General features: G+C 38.8%; 1 protein-coding gene across 2 annotated transcripts; it reads left to right on the top strand.

Moving 5' to 3' along the window:
• Window positions 1–1,234: 1,234 nt before the first annotated feature.
• RBM12 (RNA binding motif protein 12) lies at window positions 1,235–4,141 on the top strand (the record flags this gene model as incomplete). Of its 2 annotated transcripts, none has more annotated exons than XM_084248355.1 (2): window positions 1,235–3,284; window positions 3,426–4,141. In XM_084248355.1, the coding sequence occupies 2 exons, from the start codon at window positions 1,235–1,237 to the stop codon at window positions 4,139–4,141; spliced, it is 2,766 nt and encodes a 921-aa protein (XP_084104481.1). The 2 variants fall into 2 exon arrangements, with proteins under 2 accessions (XP_084104481.1, XP_084104480.1); XM_084248354.1 differs by having other exon boundaries at window positions 1,235–3,299; window positions 3,411–4,141.
• Window positions 4,142–15,347: the final 11,206 nt, after the last annotated feature.

Below are 15,347 nucleotides of genomic sequence, written 5' to 3'. Positions count from 1 at the left end.
CAGGACCAATTTAATAGATTTATATTTAAAAGTTGATTTTTAAGGAGGCTTGAAAAACTATATTATTGATGACATAAATTTCAAATTAGTGTTTTTCCAGTTCCAAGAACTTGTTTTGTACCATTTTGCAATGGGCTGCCTTTCCATTTATTCTTAAGAAGCTATTAGAATGGAAATTTGATTTGTATCTGAGGGGGAACTTTTCTTTTGATTAGACCAAAATGGGCATTATCTAAGTAGATCAGTGAGTACCCGGAAATTCCAATAGGTGTTATGTTGAGTCAAAGACTATAAGAATCATTGAATAAATGTTATGCCCTAGTATTCTAAAACAAAAGCAAAAACAAATATTGCCTCTTAATCATTAACGACTGTCCCCTCTGGGGGGAAAAATAATTTTTTTTTTAAACAGAGGATTTGGGGGATAAGTCATTGGACCTGAGTTTTAATTAAAACACCTCTGGTGAAATGGCACTGTAACCATAGTCTACATTTTGGAGTGACAAATATATGTGACTAAGATTTTGTTTATTTTATCCGGTATTTCTTGTGAAACCTTAGTATGTATTAGTTTTCTAATAATTCCATATACCATTCCTTTCAATATCTCTTTAATAAACAAACCTATAAGGTAGATTAAAGAGTTTTAGGATGAAATATGGAATCAGTTCTCATTTGAAACCTAAATCTACTTTAGCATTAAGTATTATGTATGATTCATTAGTGTTTCAGTTTTCTGTTCCTGTAGGATTTTGAGATTGAGGCATATAAAGTGACACTGATAATTCAGTGAAGGTGTCGAGTTTCCAAAGATGTAAAGCCAGCGTTACATACTAACTTTGATACAGCCTTTGCTTATTTTTCCCCTATAGATCGTTAAACTTTTTTCCTTAATTTTACTTACACATTTCTTTTAGAGTTTACTGAAATAATTAGTGATGTGAATGATGTAATTGGTGATCTTACTCTCCTGTGGTTGTTTCTTCCTGAAACTTTTGAGTCTTGGGACTAATTTCTAATTTGGGTTTTACATTGTTAATGGCACATAAAATGTTCAATTTTTAGAATATCCATATTTTAAAATGACATTGCTTTTAATAGTTTGAGGGAATATTTGAGGGCCTAATATTTGAGGGCTGGTCATTCTTATAGCTTAAAACTTGGTATAATAAACAGGAGTCTGACCTGGCCGTTGCCTTTTCTCATCTGCAGGTGTGTGTGGTTTCAGCGCAGCATGGCTGTGGTCATCCGTTTGCAAGGTCTCCCAATTGTGGCGGGGACCATGGACATTCGCCACTTCTTCTCTGGATTGACCATCCCTGATGGGGGCGTGCATATTGTAGGGGGTGAACTGGGTGAGGCTTTCATCGTTTTTGCCACTGATGAAGATGCAAGGCTTGGTATGATGCGCACAGGTGGTACAATTAAAGGGTCAAAAGTAACACTATTGTTGAGTAGTAAAACAGAAATGCAGAATATGATTGAACTGAGTCGTAGGCGTTTCGAAACTGCCAACTTAGATATGCCACCAGCAAATGCTAGTAGATCAGGACCGCCGCCTAGCTCAGGAATGAGTGGCAGGGTAAACTTGCCTACAACAGTACCCAACTTTAATAATCCTTCACCCAGTGTAGTTACTGCTGCTACTTCTGTTCATGAAAGCAACAAAAATATACAGACATTTTCCACAGCCAGCATAGGAACAGCTCCTCCAAATATGGGGGGTTCCTTTGGGAGCCCAACATTTAGCTCAACCATTCCAAGCACAGCCTCTCCAATGAACACAGTCCCACCGCCACCAATTCCTCCAATTCCAGCGATGCCATCTCTGCCACCAATGCCATCTATTCCCCCAATACCAGTTCCTCCTCCAGTACCTACATTACCTCCTGTGCCTCCTGTACCCCCAATTCCCCCAGTACCTTCTGTGCCACCCATGACTCCACTGCCACCCATATCGGGCATGCCACCCTTAAACCCACCACCTGTGGCACCACTACCTGCTGGAATGAATGGTTCTGGAGCACCTATGAATCTGAACAATAATCTGAATCCTGTGTTCCTGGGTCCATTGAATCCTGTTAACCCTATCCAGATGAACTCTCAAAGTAGTGGGAAGCCACTTCCCATCAACCCTGATGATCTGTATGTCAGTGTACACGGAATGCCCTTTTCTGCAATGGAAAGTGATGTCAGAGATTTTTTCCATGGGCTCCGTGTTGATGCAGTACATTTGTTGAAAGATCATGTAGGTCGAAATAATGGGAATGGATTGGTTAAGTTTCTCTCCCCTCAAGATACATTTGAAGCTTTGAAACGAAACAGAATGCTGATGATTCAACGCTATGTTGAAGTTAGTCCTGCCACAGAGAGACAGTGGGTAGCTGCTGGAGGCCATATCACTTTTAAGCAAAGTATGGGACCTTCTGGACAAACCCATCCCTCTCCTCAGACAATTCCCAGGTCAAAATCGCCCAGTGGGCAGAAAAGGTCAAGGTCAAGATCACCGCATGAGGCTGGTTTTTGTGTTTACTTGAAAGGGCTACCATTTGAAGCGGAAAACAAACATGTCATTGATTTTTTTAAAAAGTTGGATATTGTGGAAGATAGTATTTATATCGCTTATGGACCCAATGGGAAAGCAACTGGTGAAGGCTTTGTAGAGTTCAGGAATGAGGCTGACTATAAAGCTGCTCTGTGTCGTCATAAACAGTACATGGGCAATCGTTTTATTCAAGTTCATCCAATTACTAAGAAAGGTATGTTAGAAAAAATAGATATGATTCGAAAAAGACTACAGAACTTCAGCTATGACCAGAGAGAAATGATGTTAAACCCAGAGGGTGATGTCAACTCTGCCAAAGTTTGTGCCCACATAACAAATATTCCATTCAGCATTACCAAGATGGATGTTCTTCAGTTCCTAGAAGGAATCCCAGTGGATGAAAATGCTGTACATGTTCTTGTTGATAACAATGGGCAAGGTCTAGGACAGGCATTGGTTCAGTTTAAAAATGAAGATGATGCACGTAAGTCTGAACGCTTACACCGTAAAAAACTTAATGGGAGAGAAGCTTTTGTTCATGTAGTTACTCTAGAAGATATGAGAGAAATTGAGAAAAATCCTCCTGCCCAAGGAAAAAAGGGGTTAAAGATGCCTGTGCCAGGTAATCCTGCAGTTCCAGGAATGCCCACTGTGGGAATGCCTAGTGCAGGAATGCCTGCTGCAGGAATACCCACTGCTGGAATTCCCACTGCTGGAATGCCTAATGCTGGAATGCCCGGTGCTGGGATGCCCGGTGCTGGGATGCCCGGTGCTGGGATGCCTGGTGCGGGGATGCCCGGTGCGGGGATGCCCGGAGCTGGGATGCCCGGTACTGGGATGCCCAGTACTGGGATGCCCGGTGCAGGAATGCCAAATGCAGGAATGCCCAATGCTGGAATGCCTAGTGCAGGAGGTGAAGAGCATGCCTTCCTGACTGTAGGATCTAAGGAGGCCAATAATGGGCCTCCATTTAACTTTCCTGGTAATTTCAGTGGGTCAAATGCCTTTGGCCCACCACTACCTCCTCCAGGATTAGGAGGGGCCTTTGGTGACGCTAGACCTGGTATGCCTTCAGTTGGAAATAGTGGTTTGCCTGGTCTAGGACTGGATGTTCCAGGTTTTGGAGGTGGACCAAATAATTTAAGTGGGCCAGGATTTGGAGGGGGCCCCCAGAATTTTGGAAATGGCCCTGGTAGCTTAGGTGGCCCCCCTGGTTTTGGAAGCGGCCCTCCTGGTCTTGGAGGTGCCCCTGGGCATTTGAGTGGGCCACCAGCCTTTGGACCTGGCCCAGGTCCTGGTCCTGGCCCAATCCACATTGGTGGTCCCCCTGGCTTTGGATCTAGTTCTGGAAAACCAGGACCAACAGTGATTAAAGTACAGAATATGCCCTTCACTGTGTCTATTGATGAAATTTTAGATTTCTTTTATGGCTATCAAGTGATCCCAGGCTCAGTGTGTTTAAAATACAATGAAAAAGGTATGCCCACAGGCGAAGCCATGGTAGCCTTCGAATCTCGGGATGAGGCCACAGCTGCTGTCATTGATTTAAATGACAGGCCTATTGGCTCAAGGAAAGTAAAACTTGTATTAGGGTAGCTATTCACATCAGTTCTTTATAAGGTAGCTCTTCATAGTGCTGTGATTAATGCATCCAGATTGTTTTCCTAGTATTTCCAGGTTAGAACCTGTGGATTGTTTCAATTGCATATAGATTGGTTTTCATAACATATAGTATTGGTTGACTGTTTACAGAAGACTCACTACCAGGATAAACATTGCTGTTTGTTACAGTAAAGCTATCTGGAGAGAACACAAAAATGATTTTGGCATACCATTAGAGAACCTATTTGTAAAATTCAAATGACCACATAAAGCTTATCAAGGAGTCTAGATTGGTTTTGTTTTATACCATATGGGATGAAGAAAATAGAAATGTCAATAGAGCTCATTAAGGGTGTTCTTGCCAGCTGCTGAAAAATAGAAGTTGGCTACTATTGGAATTTGGTTTAAAGCTGGACAGATTTGCTTTGTTATAGGATCAAAGCTTTGTCTAAAGTCTTCATTTTCTTTTAAAATTAAATAAAATCTCTGTATACAGATTCACTGTATGTACCTTTATTGCTTCTTGAGGGTTATTGCTGTATAGACAGTCCTGCTTCTGAAGTTGCTGCTTTGTTTGCCTAATTGACTCATTTGTAAATGAGCAGAACTGTTTTTTTGTTGTTCTTCTGACATAAAACTCCACACTTGGTTTGTGCTATAACCTTGAACTTTGATTTCTAATGTCACACTTAAAACTGTGTGGAATAAGACTTATGCCACAAAAATAAAATATGGAGTCCTTTACCCACCAGAGCCTTTTTGGTTTGACCGTCAAGCTTTAGTCAGTCAGTTTAAAAATTATTCATGTTGCTTGGATGGCCTCAAAAACCAGAAACCATTTATAATAATCATTGTTTAAGGTGCTTTATTTGAAGTCCTATCCATGGAGGACTAGTATTCTTGCAATTTCCTTGTATCCCAAATTTATGTGAAATTTTGGTCTGTAAACAAAAAGGGTCCATTCATAAGAAGGAGCATTATACTATATCCAGAGCGTTTAAACTGTACTTGAAATTGTTAGCTTTGTTAGTAATAGTGTTACAGAATGAAAGAGCCGTAAGCTGGTCTGTAGATTTATATGCATTTAATCCTGTTACTTGGAGACTTAGGTCTAGCTGTTTGATCAGGAGCCCGTTTGTAAAAATTCTTCATATACAGAGTATAAGTGCAACTACCAGATGGAAGAGAATTGAGATTCCTTTCCCTTTTATACTCCCTTCTTTGGCATTCAGGACAGTAAGGCAGGAGGACCACATGGGTTCTGGTTGGTAAGTGTCCTTGTCATGAAAACATTTGCCTTATAACATCCTGCTCACTGCCACAAAAGTCTCTATTTATGGCTACTTTCTTTCTCAGTTAAAATGCTCTAAGGATGTGTCATATTATATTATAAACATGTAGAATGGGAGATTGGTGAGAGATCATGAAACCAAAATTTATCTTTTACATTGACCTGTCTTGGTTCGAAACATTCCCAACATTTCCTTTAAATCAGTGTACTTACAAAGGGGGTCAACCTTCTAAAAGAAATATTTACTATTTAAAAAGATAACAGTGCCTTTTTGGTGTGCAAGTCAGAGAAACACTGATATACAGCGTCGTGGTAATTTAGAGTTAAGAGTGGCAACAGTTTCATTGGTGTGATAAGATTTGGAAAGCCTTTTCATCCCTATAATTTTAGAGGATTGACAGTATAGGATATTGTTTAAGGAAAGGGTTGTTTAGAGTTTCAAAGAAGACATGGTTGTGTTGTGGGTCTTTTGATAATTCATGAATATATATTTGCTTTGACAGATCGCTAGATACTGCCTCCTCAACTAAAAAAGCAATATGATGTTGTATATGCTGTTCAATATAAGTTTTCTGTTAAGTAATTATTTCTCATTCCAAAGACAGAGTGCAAAAAACTTCAGCGCTGCTTGGGAGTCTTATTTCGACTGCAGATTATTTTCCCCATTGGAAAGCCGACTATTTTCATTTTAGAAAAATGGGTTGTTTAAAGATGAAAGTTTTGTCTTTTTTTACATTTTATTTTGGTTATGTGTTCGTAATTCTTATTAAATATCTCATACTTTTATTGCAACTACTTTGTTATTTCTGCATCTTAGATAAATGCTGAGAGGAAAACGTGATTTCATTGTTCATCAAATTAAATAAATTAAGAAAATAGTGGTTTGTATAGAAATTGGAGAGAACTTTGTTTCATATTTGGTTGAATCACAACAGTGCTTTTCTTGTTGTGAAATGTAATTAAATGCTTTGCTCTCTGGAACTTGATTTTTGTGTATCTGAGATTTATTAACAGTGCTAACTGCTAAGCATATTGTTCATCTTGTTCTGGGCATTGGAGTTTGGGTTTTTAAACAATTTTTGAAAATATGTTCTGTGAAATATTCATACCTCTTTTCCTGCAAGTTTTCTCATAAGAACTAGCTTTGAGGTGAAAATGAATTTGCATTATTTCCTCATCTACTTTGTATGGTATGAAGGATTTGTAAAGCTTTTGCTCAAAGTTGTGTGCATTTGTAAACACTATCATTTTCAATTTCATGTGTAAATTTTATTGTGTTTTTGGTGACATTAATGGAAGAGAATCCTTTGCATTAGATTTATTTTTTTCTCCCCCTCTGCTGAGGTTTTTTTGTTTTAAGGGATTAACAAAATCTACAAAATGTATTTTACATATAAGCACATTTGTAAACTTGTTCTTAACATTTAGTGAAATACTTAGTTCACAAGCGAAAATTTGAGGTATGTTCAGTGGCTTTTTTTTTTTTTTTTTTTTTTAAATGCAACACTGTTAAGTGAACTGTAGTTCCAGCTTTCTGGTCCCAAGTTCTCAAAGCATTGACAATGAAAATTTCACTAGGAAACTTTCTATTCAAAATTTCAGAGAGTAATAATTTGATGTAATTAGGTCAGTTTTAACCCACTGAATGGAAATCTCGCCTGTAATATAGAAGCAAACACAGTTTGAGTGGAAAGACATTCATTAAAAATAAGGATGCACGAAAGCATTAATCAAACTCAAATTTCCTTTTATTGGATTCTGTCATTGTGTACAGATGTGGATCAAGTGTTCAAAAATAAATTTCACTCATTAATTTCAAAAACACTTTAAAAACTAGTAAAAAATGTAAAATTAGTGTTAGTCAAATCTTCTGGGAAGAATTTCTGGCAGTGATGACTTGAAAAAAAGAATTTCCCACTCTTGTAAAATTGCCACATTTAAATTGTTTTACTGGCAGTGCTACAAGTAGTCTAGATTTTAAAAACCAAACACAATAAGATGACTTGTTGCCAATATGGCCACAGCATTGCCAGCAAATCCTGCCTTGGCATCATTCAACAGAGGTTTTGTTTATAAAAATTAAGTCATGAATATTGTTCAATAAACTTGTCCTTAAATAAAACAGGCTGATGCTTTTAATGCTTTAACTGCACAAGTATATTTTACTAAGCTGTAATACCAGAGTTTTTTGGTAACTCCTGAAAATATTTTGTGCCTTTGGAAAGGTGGAATTGGTGATGATGTTGGAGGTAACAATTGTTTATCCTTACCTGCTAATGCTGAAATTTGGAAAGAAGAGGATGCCCCAAACAGCAGGGAGGAAATTTAATTCTAGATCAAATCTGTGGTATTTACCCTTTCAGACTTTCATTATGTGTTTTGTTAGCAAGCCACTTTGTTATGTGGGCTCAGAAAGAACCAAAATCCAGATGCTCCTTTTCAAAGAAGGAGTCTTAAAGGGGGCAGTGAATTGTCTATTTTTAAAAAGTAATTACTTTAGGAAATGGGAAAATAAATTTTCAGAGGATATTGTTACTTGCACAGACCTGTAAGGCTTTGTTTTGCTTTTGCATTAGTGAGGGTATTTGAAGTGGGAAAGAGAAGAGTCAAAAATGTTACAGCTTTCTAACACTGATGCTCTAGTTTTGTCCCACATTTGTTGGGAAAAAAATAGCAAATGAAGTTTACCAAAATTCCAGAGTCCTTTAAAAAAAATCTGTTGATATATTGCTGTTGCAGAGAAATTGGTGGGCTGTTCCTTTTAACCAAAGCTGTCGAAACATGTTTGTAACTTTTATTTTTATCATTTAAGATTTTTAGCCTGTATTTGAGTTTGAATGCCTAATTTGTTTTATTAGAGGTGTTTAGACTAGACTTACTTAATTCCAGGAAGCAGCCTAGCTGTTTTAAAATTATGAAGGTTTGATTAAATATTTGAAAAATCACAGAGTGACATCAGAATTCCTACAGTTGTCCAGAATGGCCTTTGCCATCTTAAAGGGTAGATTGTGTGCTAATATCATCTTTTGTTGCTCAAGCAAAATCAGTCCTATAACTTGCTATTGTCTGCTTTTCGGTGTTTTACAGCAAGAAAAGTTTATGAATTGTGTGCATTGCCACCATTCTCCTTATACCCCCAAAGTAGAACTTTTATGGCATATGATAGAATCCAAACTTAAGACTATCCTTATTTAAAAAAAATTGCTTGTCTTTTTAGCATAAAATCTGATAGATCACTTTGACTTATTGTAAAGTGTTCTAGAAAACATGTTCTATGGTGGTGGCACAATTCTCTGATGATTTAGTGACTTTCTGGGAAAACCCGTCTTCTACAACATAAGCAAGTTCATCTTTTAGTGTCTGCTCATATAAATGTTAATTCTTTACTGTGATGTTTCTGGGTTTATTCTTTGTGCCTTGAGCTACTTTGTACCAGAGGATCTCACAAGCATCCTATTCAAAATATGGTTCCTTTGCTGGATCAACATAACTAGCAACAAACAACTAAGGTGGCACTACTTTTCTACTACTGAAGAAACCAGAAGGGGCAAAAAGCCACCTGATTGATGCAAGTATTCTACCCTAGAGACAGACGGACAGCACTCTAAAATTCTGGGGGCAGGAAATAGTGCTGGGGGAAGCCTAAGAAAATTCCTTGAATTCTGTATAGCGACCCAGGGACCTCTCCCCAGTGAAAATGTTGATGGTTAAAGAGACTAAGTTAATACCATGTAAAGTGGTTAAATGGCACTGCAGAACATCGAAGTGGGCATCCCAAGCTGTTCTCAACATCTGGACTCTGACTTTAGTTAAACAATTTCAAAGTCATTTTTCCTAATCAACTGATGGTTTGCCATATCATGTTGAGAGGAGATGACTATTAATAGAGCCATCACCAATAAGAGAACATAATTAAATGTGAACAAAGTCAAAGTTGTAAGTCTGTTTTTAACCAGGGCTATGAGTTTCAGTTTTCCTTTGATTGAATACACCCTCACGGCTCTCCCTGTAGCCCTGGCCTCAGAATTGGGGTGGGGAGTGGGGTAGAGTTCACTCTTAGCTCTTGATTTTGACAATAAGATTTGTCACTTTAAGTGTCTGTGCTACATATCAACCACTTTGTGATACCATAAGTCATCTATTAGTCCTTCTAGAGTGGGACAGGCTCAAGAAGGGTAAAGAAATTCAGCTACTTAGGGGATTTAAATCATCAATTGGTATTGTTGCTCTTTTCCTCATTTGTTTTCATTTCCACTTGGAAGTGAGTTAAAACCACCTTACTACATACCCCCCGCACATTGGGTTGCAGTACAGACAGGGTCATTTTCTTTATACATCTTTTGGGGCTATTGGGCCAGGAGAGTCTGCTGTAAGTCTGGCTAAAATAGGAAAACTAACAACTCTTACTGAAGTAGATACTACTAGTTATATTTGCTTCTATGTGATTGCATTGACAGAATGGAATTGGAGGCCTCTATTGTCAAGTGTTTAAGATAATTTCACATGAATATACAGCTTAGCCATAGCTGTATCCTCTGCTAACCAAAGGTTTTGAGTAGTGTTTGCTGTGCACCCAGCATTTTACACACTAGTGGATAAGGAAACAAAATAACAAAATAAGATGCTTATTCTTCAAGACTTTAAACTCAAATCATACAAGTACGTGCTCGATTGCACAAGGTATGCTCATGTGCCACGGGAACTAGATACAGTTTCCTGGCCAGTTTCTAAATGGTCAGACAGAAGCAAGTGTAATGGAAACCTTGTATGTAAGCCGAAGGAAGGTGTGCTCGCTCACTAAAATGTTCTTGGGGACATGGTATGTTGATTTAGTAAGGGGAAATGTCTGTGAGAGTACAGTGGTATATAAAACAGTGCTTGGGTGCTTGTCCTTAAAGCTTTTAAAATTGTTCCATAGCAGCCTAGCTTGAGGTTCCTGCAGCCTGAGTGACGTGACTGAGCTGAATGGTCAATAGATAGGAAGGTAAGGGTTGGGTCGAGGGATGTCCTGACCTAGCAAAGGCATAGAAACTACATTTTTTTAATAAGTCCTTGACTAAGCTACCAGATACCACTTCTTATAAAATATGCTCTAGTAAGGTATTCGGAAATGCTCCAGAACTAAGTGAATTTCCCCGCCACTTGTATGCATAGTTGATTACCTGAAATTATTTCTAGCTTGGGGTTGATTTGATACAGAGTTTTTCTATATGAAATAACCACGGGTGTAGGTCTTTGTTCTTCTAGACTGATAGAACTTTTTCTGATGGAAATGTTCTCATCTGAACTAATAACATAATTACTAGCTACTTGTGGTTAGTGGCTGCCATGTCAAACAGCACAACATTAGATTCACAGAGTAATAGGCTTCCTGTTCTGCGTGATCTCTGGAGACCTCTGTGTTAGGCAGCACTGTCCAATAGAAATAATGTTACTTGATGTTATTTCACATGTCCCACTAGTTACATTAAGAAGGTAAAAAAGGTGAAATTAATAACTCAGTAGATCTAAAATATTACCATTTAAATATACTAAGGTTATATTTTTCAAAATTCATTGTATGTTTTAGTCTTGTGGCACATCTTGATTTGAACTAAGCATATCTGAAGTACTCAATAGCCACATGTGGTTACAACCTGCCCTTCTAGACTGCCCAAATTTGGAATATAGAAAGTAAATTACTTGCTATTTCTCTTTTAGTTCTGTCATCCCTTTCAGCTGTTTGTTTTATTGCATTCCTCCTGACTTTCTCCTCTTGTGTTTGGTGTTTTTTGGGGGAGAACTTGTGTCAGTTACCTGAGTAAAAAGCCATATTGGAAATTGCCTTAGTGGCAGTTTTAGATTGTAAAATTAATTCTGCAGCAGGACTTGAATCTACCCCCAGTCCCATTCCTCACTCACAGTGGCAAATGGATAGTGTAGTTTCTCTGTTGAAAATCCTCCCTTTTTATTTCCCAACTTTCCTAACAAAAATTCCGAAGAAAACCTATCTTAACATCTCTCAAGTATCCCAGATGAATATATGCTAGTGATGGAGGCTAGTATTATAAATGGTAGGTAGGTTTTCTAAAAGCTCTGGTCTGCTTCTCATTGTGCCAGCTCCTTTCATGTACTCAACTCCTTGTGCCGTTGGTCACATTGCACATTGGAGAGGCACAATTTCTTGTCAACACCCTTGCCCTGAAGACACTCAGAAAGGAGGTCCAGTACTGTTGTCTTGAAACTTGAGGCAGTAGTGAGGCAGGGGTCTTGTTAAAGTGTTGCAGATTTAAAAAAATAGATTCTAGCAAGGCAGAATGTGGGTAAAATTGACTGCTCGATATTCTTTGAAATTTTTGGTATAAATCACATTCTATTTGTGTTCTTCTTGTTTGTTATTTAAAGTTTATTATGGGACTTTGGTAAAATCCTATAAATGTAGTAGTCAGGAGCTTCTCCACTCCTGCCCCAGCAATCAAATAGGGAGAATGGTGCATATAGAATTATTTTCCATCTGTGTCCAGGGCTAATTATAGTTAGTATTGGTCATGGGAAGAAGCCACATGAGTCTCACTGCTCTTTAAGTGACCAGGTAGGACTTCAGATTGGACTTTTTTATAAGCTGTGGGCTGCTGATTAAATAGGTAGATGCAGAAATCACATTCTCAGGGAATCAGGTTGTGGTTCATTGGTGTGACCTAGGACTAGGCATTTTTCTCTGGCCTCTGTTCTACAAAATGAGATTATCCTAGACAGTGTATCTGGTTTTAAATTTTGTGATTCTGTGAACTCAGTTGTATTTTTGGAGATCAATTTGAACCTTAAACTAAAAAACTCAATTTTTGGTCTTGCTACTGCTCTACTTTTTCTGAATGTGATAGTTTTCCCACACAGCGGCTTGAAAACTTCAATACAAAAAGAGAAGAGTCTTCATTTACTCTTTTGAGGACTAGCCCTTTCCTGCCAGTTATGTCCTTTGGTGTAAGTAGACCAAAGGCATTCCTCCCTGTTGTCCCATGAACTAACATGTAGAAAATGACGTACTTCGGGCACCTCTTCTGCATCAGGCACAGAACATGCCCCATGGTTGGCCTCCTTTAATACATTATTCTCACTTTACAGGTGGGGAAATCCAGGCAAAGAGAAACAAACCAAAAAAAAAAAAAAAAAAAAACTTAGGTTTTGCTGAAAGTAAGCGGCAGACGTATTATTTAGTCATAGACTATCTGCCTTGACTCCAGAGACAGAGTTGCTCTCTCCTTCAACTGTTCCCTGCCTCTCCGTGACGTTGGGGAGACGATACAGGAGGCTACTGGCAGCACCTTCCTAGTCTTCTGGGGAAGGGTCTCCAGCCTTGCTCCATCACCGGTTCAATTCTCCAGCTTTTAGTGTCAAGGAACAGACACCATGACAAGTTGGTGCGACTACCCAGCTTTCACAGGAAAGCTCATGCTTACAGAGTGGGACCTGGATTTATTTTGAAGTAGGCAAGTGGAAACTTTGTGTAAGCACATTGAGTCATTAAGGGGTGGTGGGGGGGCACAGAAAAATAGTACAGTCTTATGTTTGAAGCTTATATGTTCCTCCTTGGTTCGTTTCCCTTCCCTATATCCAAGTCTCTCCTCAAGCTAGGTTCTTTTTTTTTTTTTCCCAAGATTTACATATTTATGCATACAAGAGCTGGGGTGCAGGCCAGAGGTGTGGGGGGTGAGGATTCACCAGAGACAGAGTGGGGAGCAGAACAGGTGGATCTACTGAAATACACTGCTGAGGGGAACAGTGGGCAAGGCAGGAGGGGTCTGTGCCACCTCCCCTCTGGCCAGGGATCAAACTCATGATGCAGTGGCTGTGGATAGCTTCATAATGCTAAGACTTAACCCCTTGCACCACCAGCAAGGTCCCAAGCTAGGTTCTTTTTGAAGAGCTAGACACAGATGGGATTTGCTCAACTTCGTTTAAGTCTCTTGGGGACACTGGAGTTGATCAGTGGTTTCCTTGCCCATCACAAAATATAGCAAAAGTATAAACTGATCGTTTAACATATTTCCCCACTTGCACTGTTACATGAATGTGCACATTTTAAACTTTGTAGTATATTGCATTATATTGGCTGCAGTCTTAGCATTACCTAACTAAACCAGATTGTTTTACATTTTTAGTTTATAAATACAATTTTAGTTACCCTTAGTCAGTCCTATGTACAAGCAAAGAATCATGTACGTTTTATAGGAAGGTTTTGCATATTTGGTTCAATTTGTGGTCTATGAATACTATACATGGGGCTGCTGACTTATATTTGGGTAATCTCTGAGCAAGGGTGAAAAACCAACTTGTCTCTCCATTCCCCTTGAGGAGGCAGAGGGGGAAAGGAAGAAGAGCGATGGTGGTGGTGGTAGAGTTTGTCATTTCAGTCTTACAGAAAAATGGTATTTCATGGGTGGTGTTCCATGGAACCTATAGAGAATCTCCTGGTTGGCCCTCAAGGCTTGATCCATCATCTGAGCTGTTCCAGCATGCCAAGGTAGGCAACAGGAGTGTGACCATGGCTTTGGTTTGTTGAAGGAGTGATCCTATTACCCAGATACTGTGGTTTTATTCCTCTTCCTTGCAGTTTGGAAATGAGATTGAAGGCTGTTGCTCTCCTTGTTAGACTTTTCGGGATGGAAGAGGCCTGTATAACTACTGAGTGGGAAGGACTGATAAGTTTCCGTTTAACTGGCACTGAATTGTATCCTCTTGAATCCAGGAGAAGAAATCTGTTACTGGATTCATGAAGAGCAGAGATAGAATCTCCCAAGGCAGAAAAGGGGATGCTGTAGAAAATATAGAGCATGTTAACGTCCTATTGGCAGAGAGTAGGATTCCGCATCAATAGTGATACACTGATAAACTGGCTAACTGGAAGAAGGGAGCTGATTGTTAGCATTTGCCCAATTTCTGTGGCTTAAAAGTTATCAATGCCACCTATTTTACAAATTTTCTTAATATTTAACAATTCTATTCTTGTTAACTCTTACCAGTCTGCTTTAACACACTGCTGCAAGCCTCCTTTGGATGTTTTGAATTCCTAGTATATGCTTAGGTCTGCTGTGTGACAAAGATGTTGAAACAGCATTTATTCTAAAGAAGTTTGTCATTTCAGTTGGCAAGGCAAAATGCTGGAAGCTGATAGAATACAACTATGGTATGAATTGAGTAGTAGTCTAGAGTGAGATGTTAAGTGCTGTAAACATGAAAGGGGGTATATATGAGAACTAAACGTATAATAACAGCTAACATTTATTGGTAATAATAGTGACAGACTGCACTAAGTATCTTAATCTTCAGAAATAGGTAGTATCCCCCACTTTATACCTGAGGAACCTCCCTTAGGTATATATATAAATAAGACATTTCAGGTGGGTATGAGTAATATTATTGTGGTTAGGAAAGACTAAGGCCAGTCCTCTTGCCCATTTCATGTAGCTATTAAAATATGACAGGTTTTTTCAGGAAAGACGAATATAATAATAGTCCTAAAGTGCTACACTAGATGGGAATCAGGATATTTGAGTTTTAGTCCCCATTTTATTTAACTAGGTATGTGGCCTTAGTCAAATCACACATCTTTCTCTGCCTTGAATTGACTTGGATCACTCAGTCCCTTTTTATTTCTGACATTTTGTGAGTTTAAGTATGAATGAGTATGGTTTCTTTAAGGAAAGGTGGGGGAATGTGTCCTTCCAGGAAATGGGACTGGAAAACAAAGTTGTTAACTATATGGGTAAACAGGAAAGCAACTTACAAGGAAAGTGGAAGGGAATCACACTCCAAGTGGGGGGAAACAAAGGTAGAAAACATGAGTGCTGTATACTCATTTGTTTCTGTTTGCAATTCCTGACTATCAGCAAATGGGAGGGTGGGAGCAGTGGATGCACCCACAGATAACAA

Source organism: Talpa europaea (genome assembly GCF_964194135.1).
Source record: "Talpa europaea genome assembly, chromosome: 11".
NCBI classification, from domain to species: Eukaryota; Metazoa; Chordata; class Mammalia; order Eulipotyphla; family Talpidae; genus Talpa; species Talpa europaea.
Note: the sequence above shows the minus strand (reverse complement) of the source record. Positions and strands in the feature narration are given on the sequence as shown.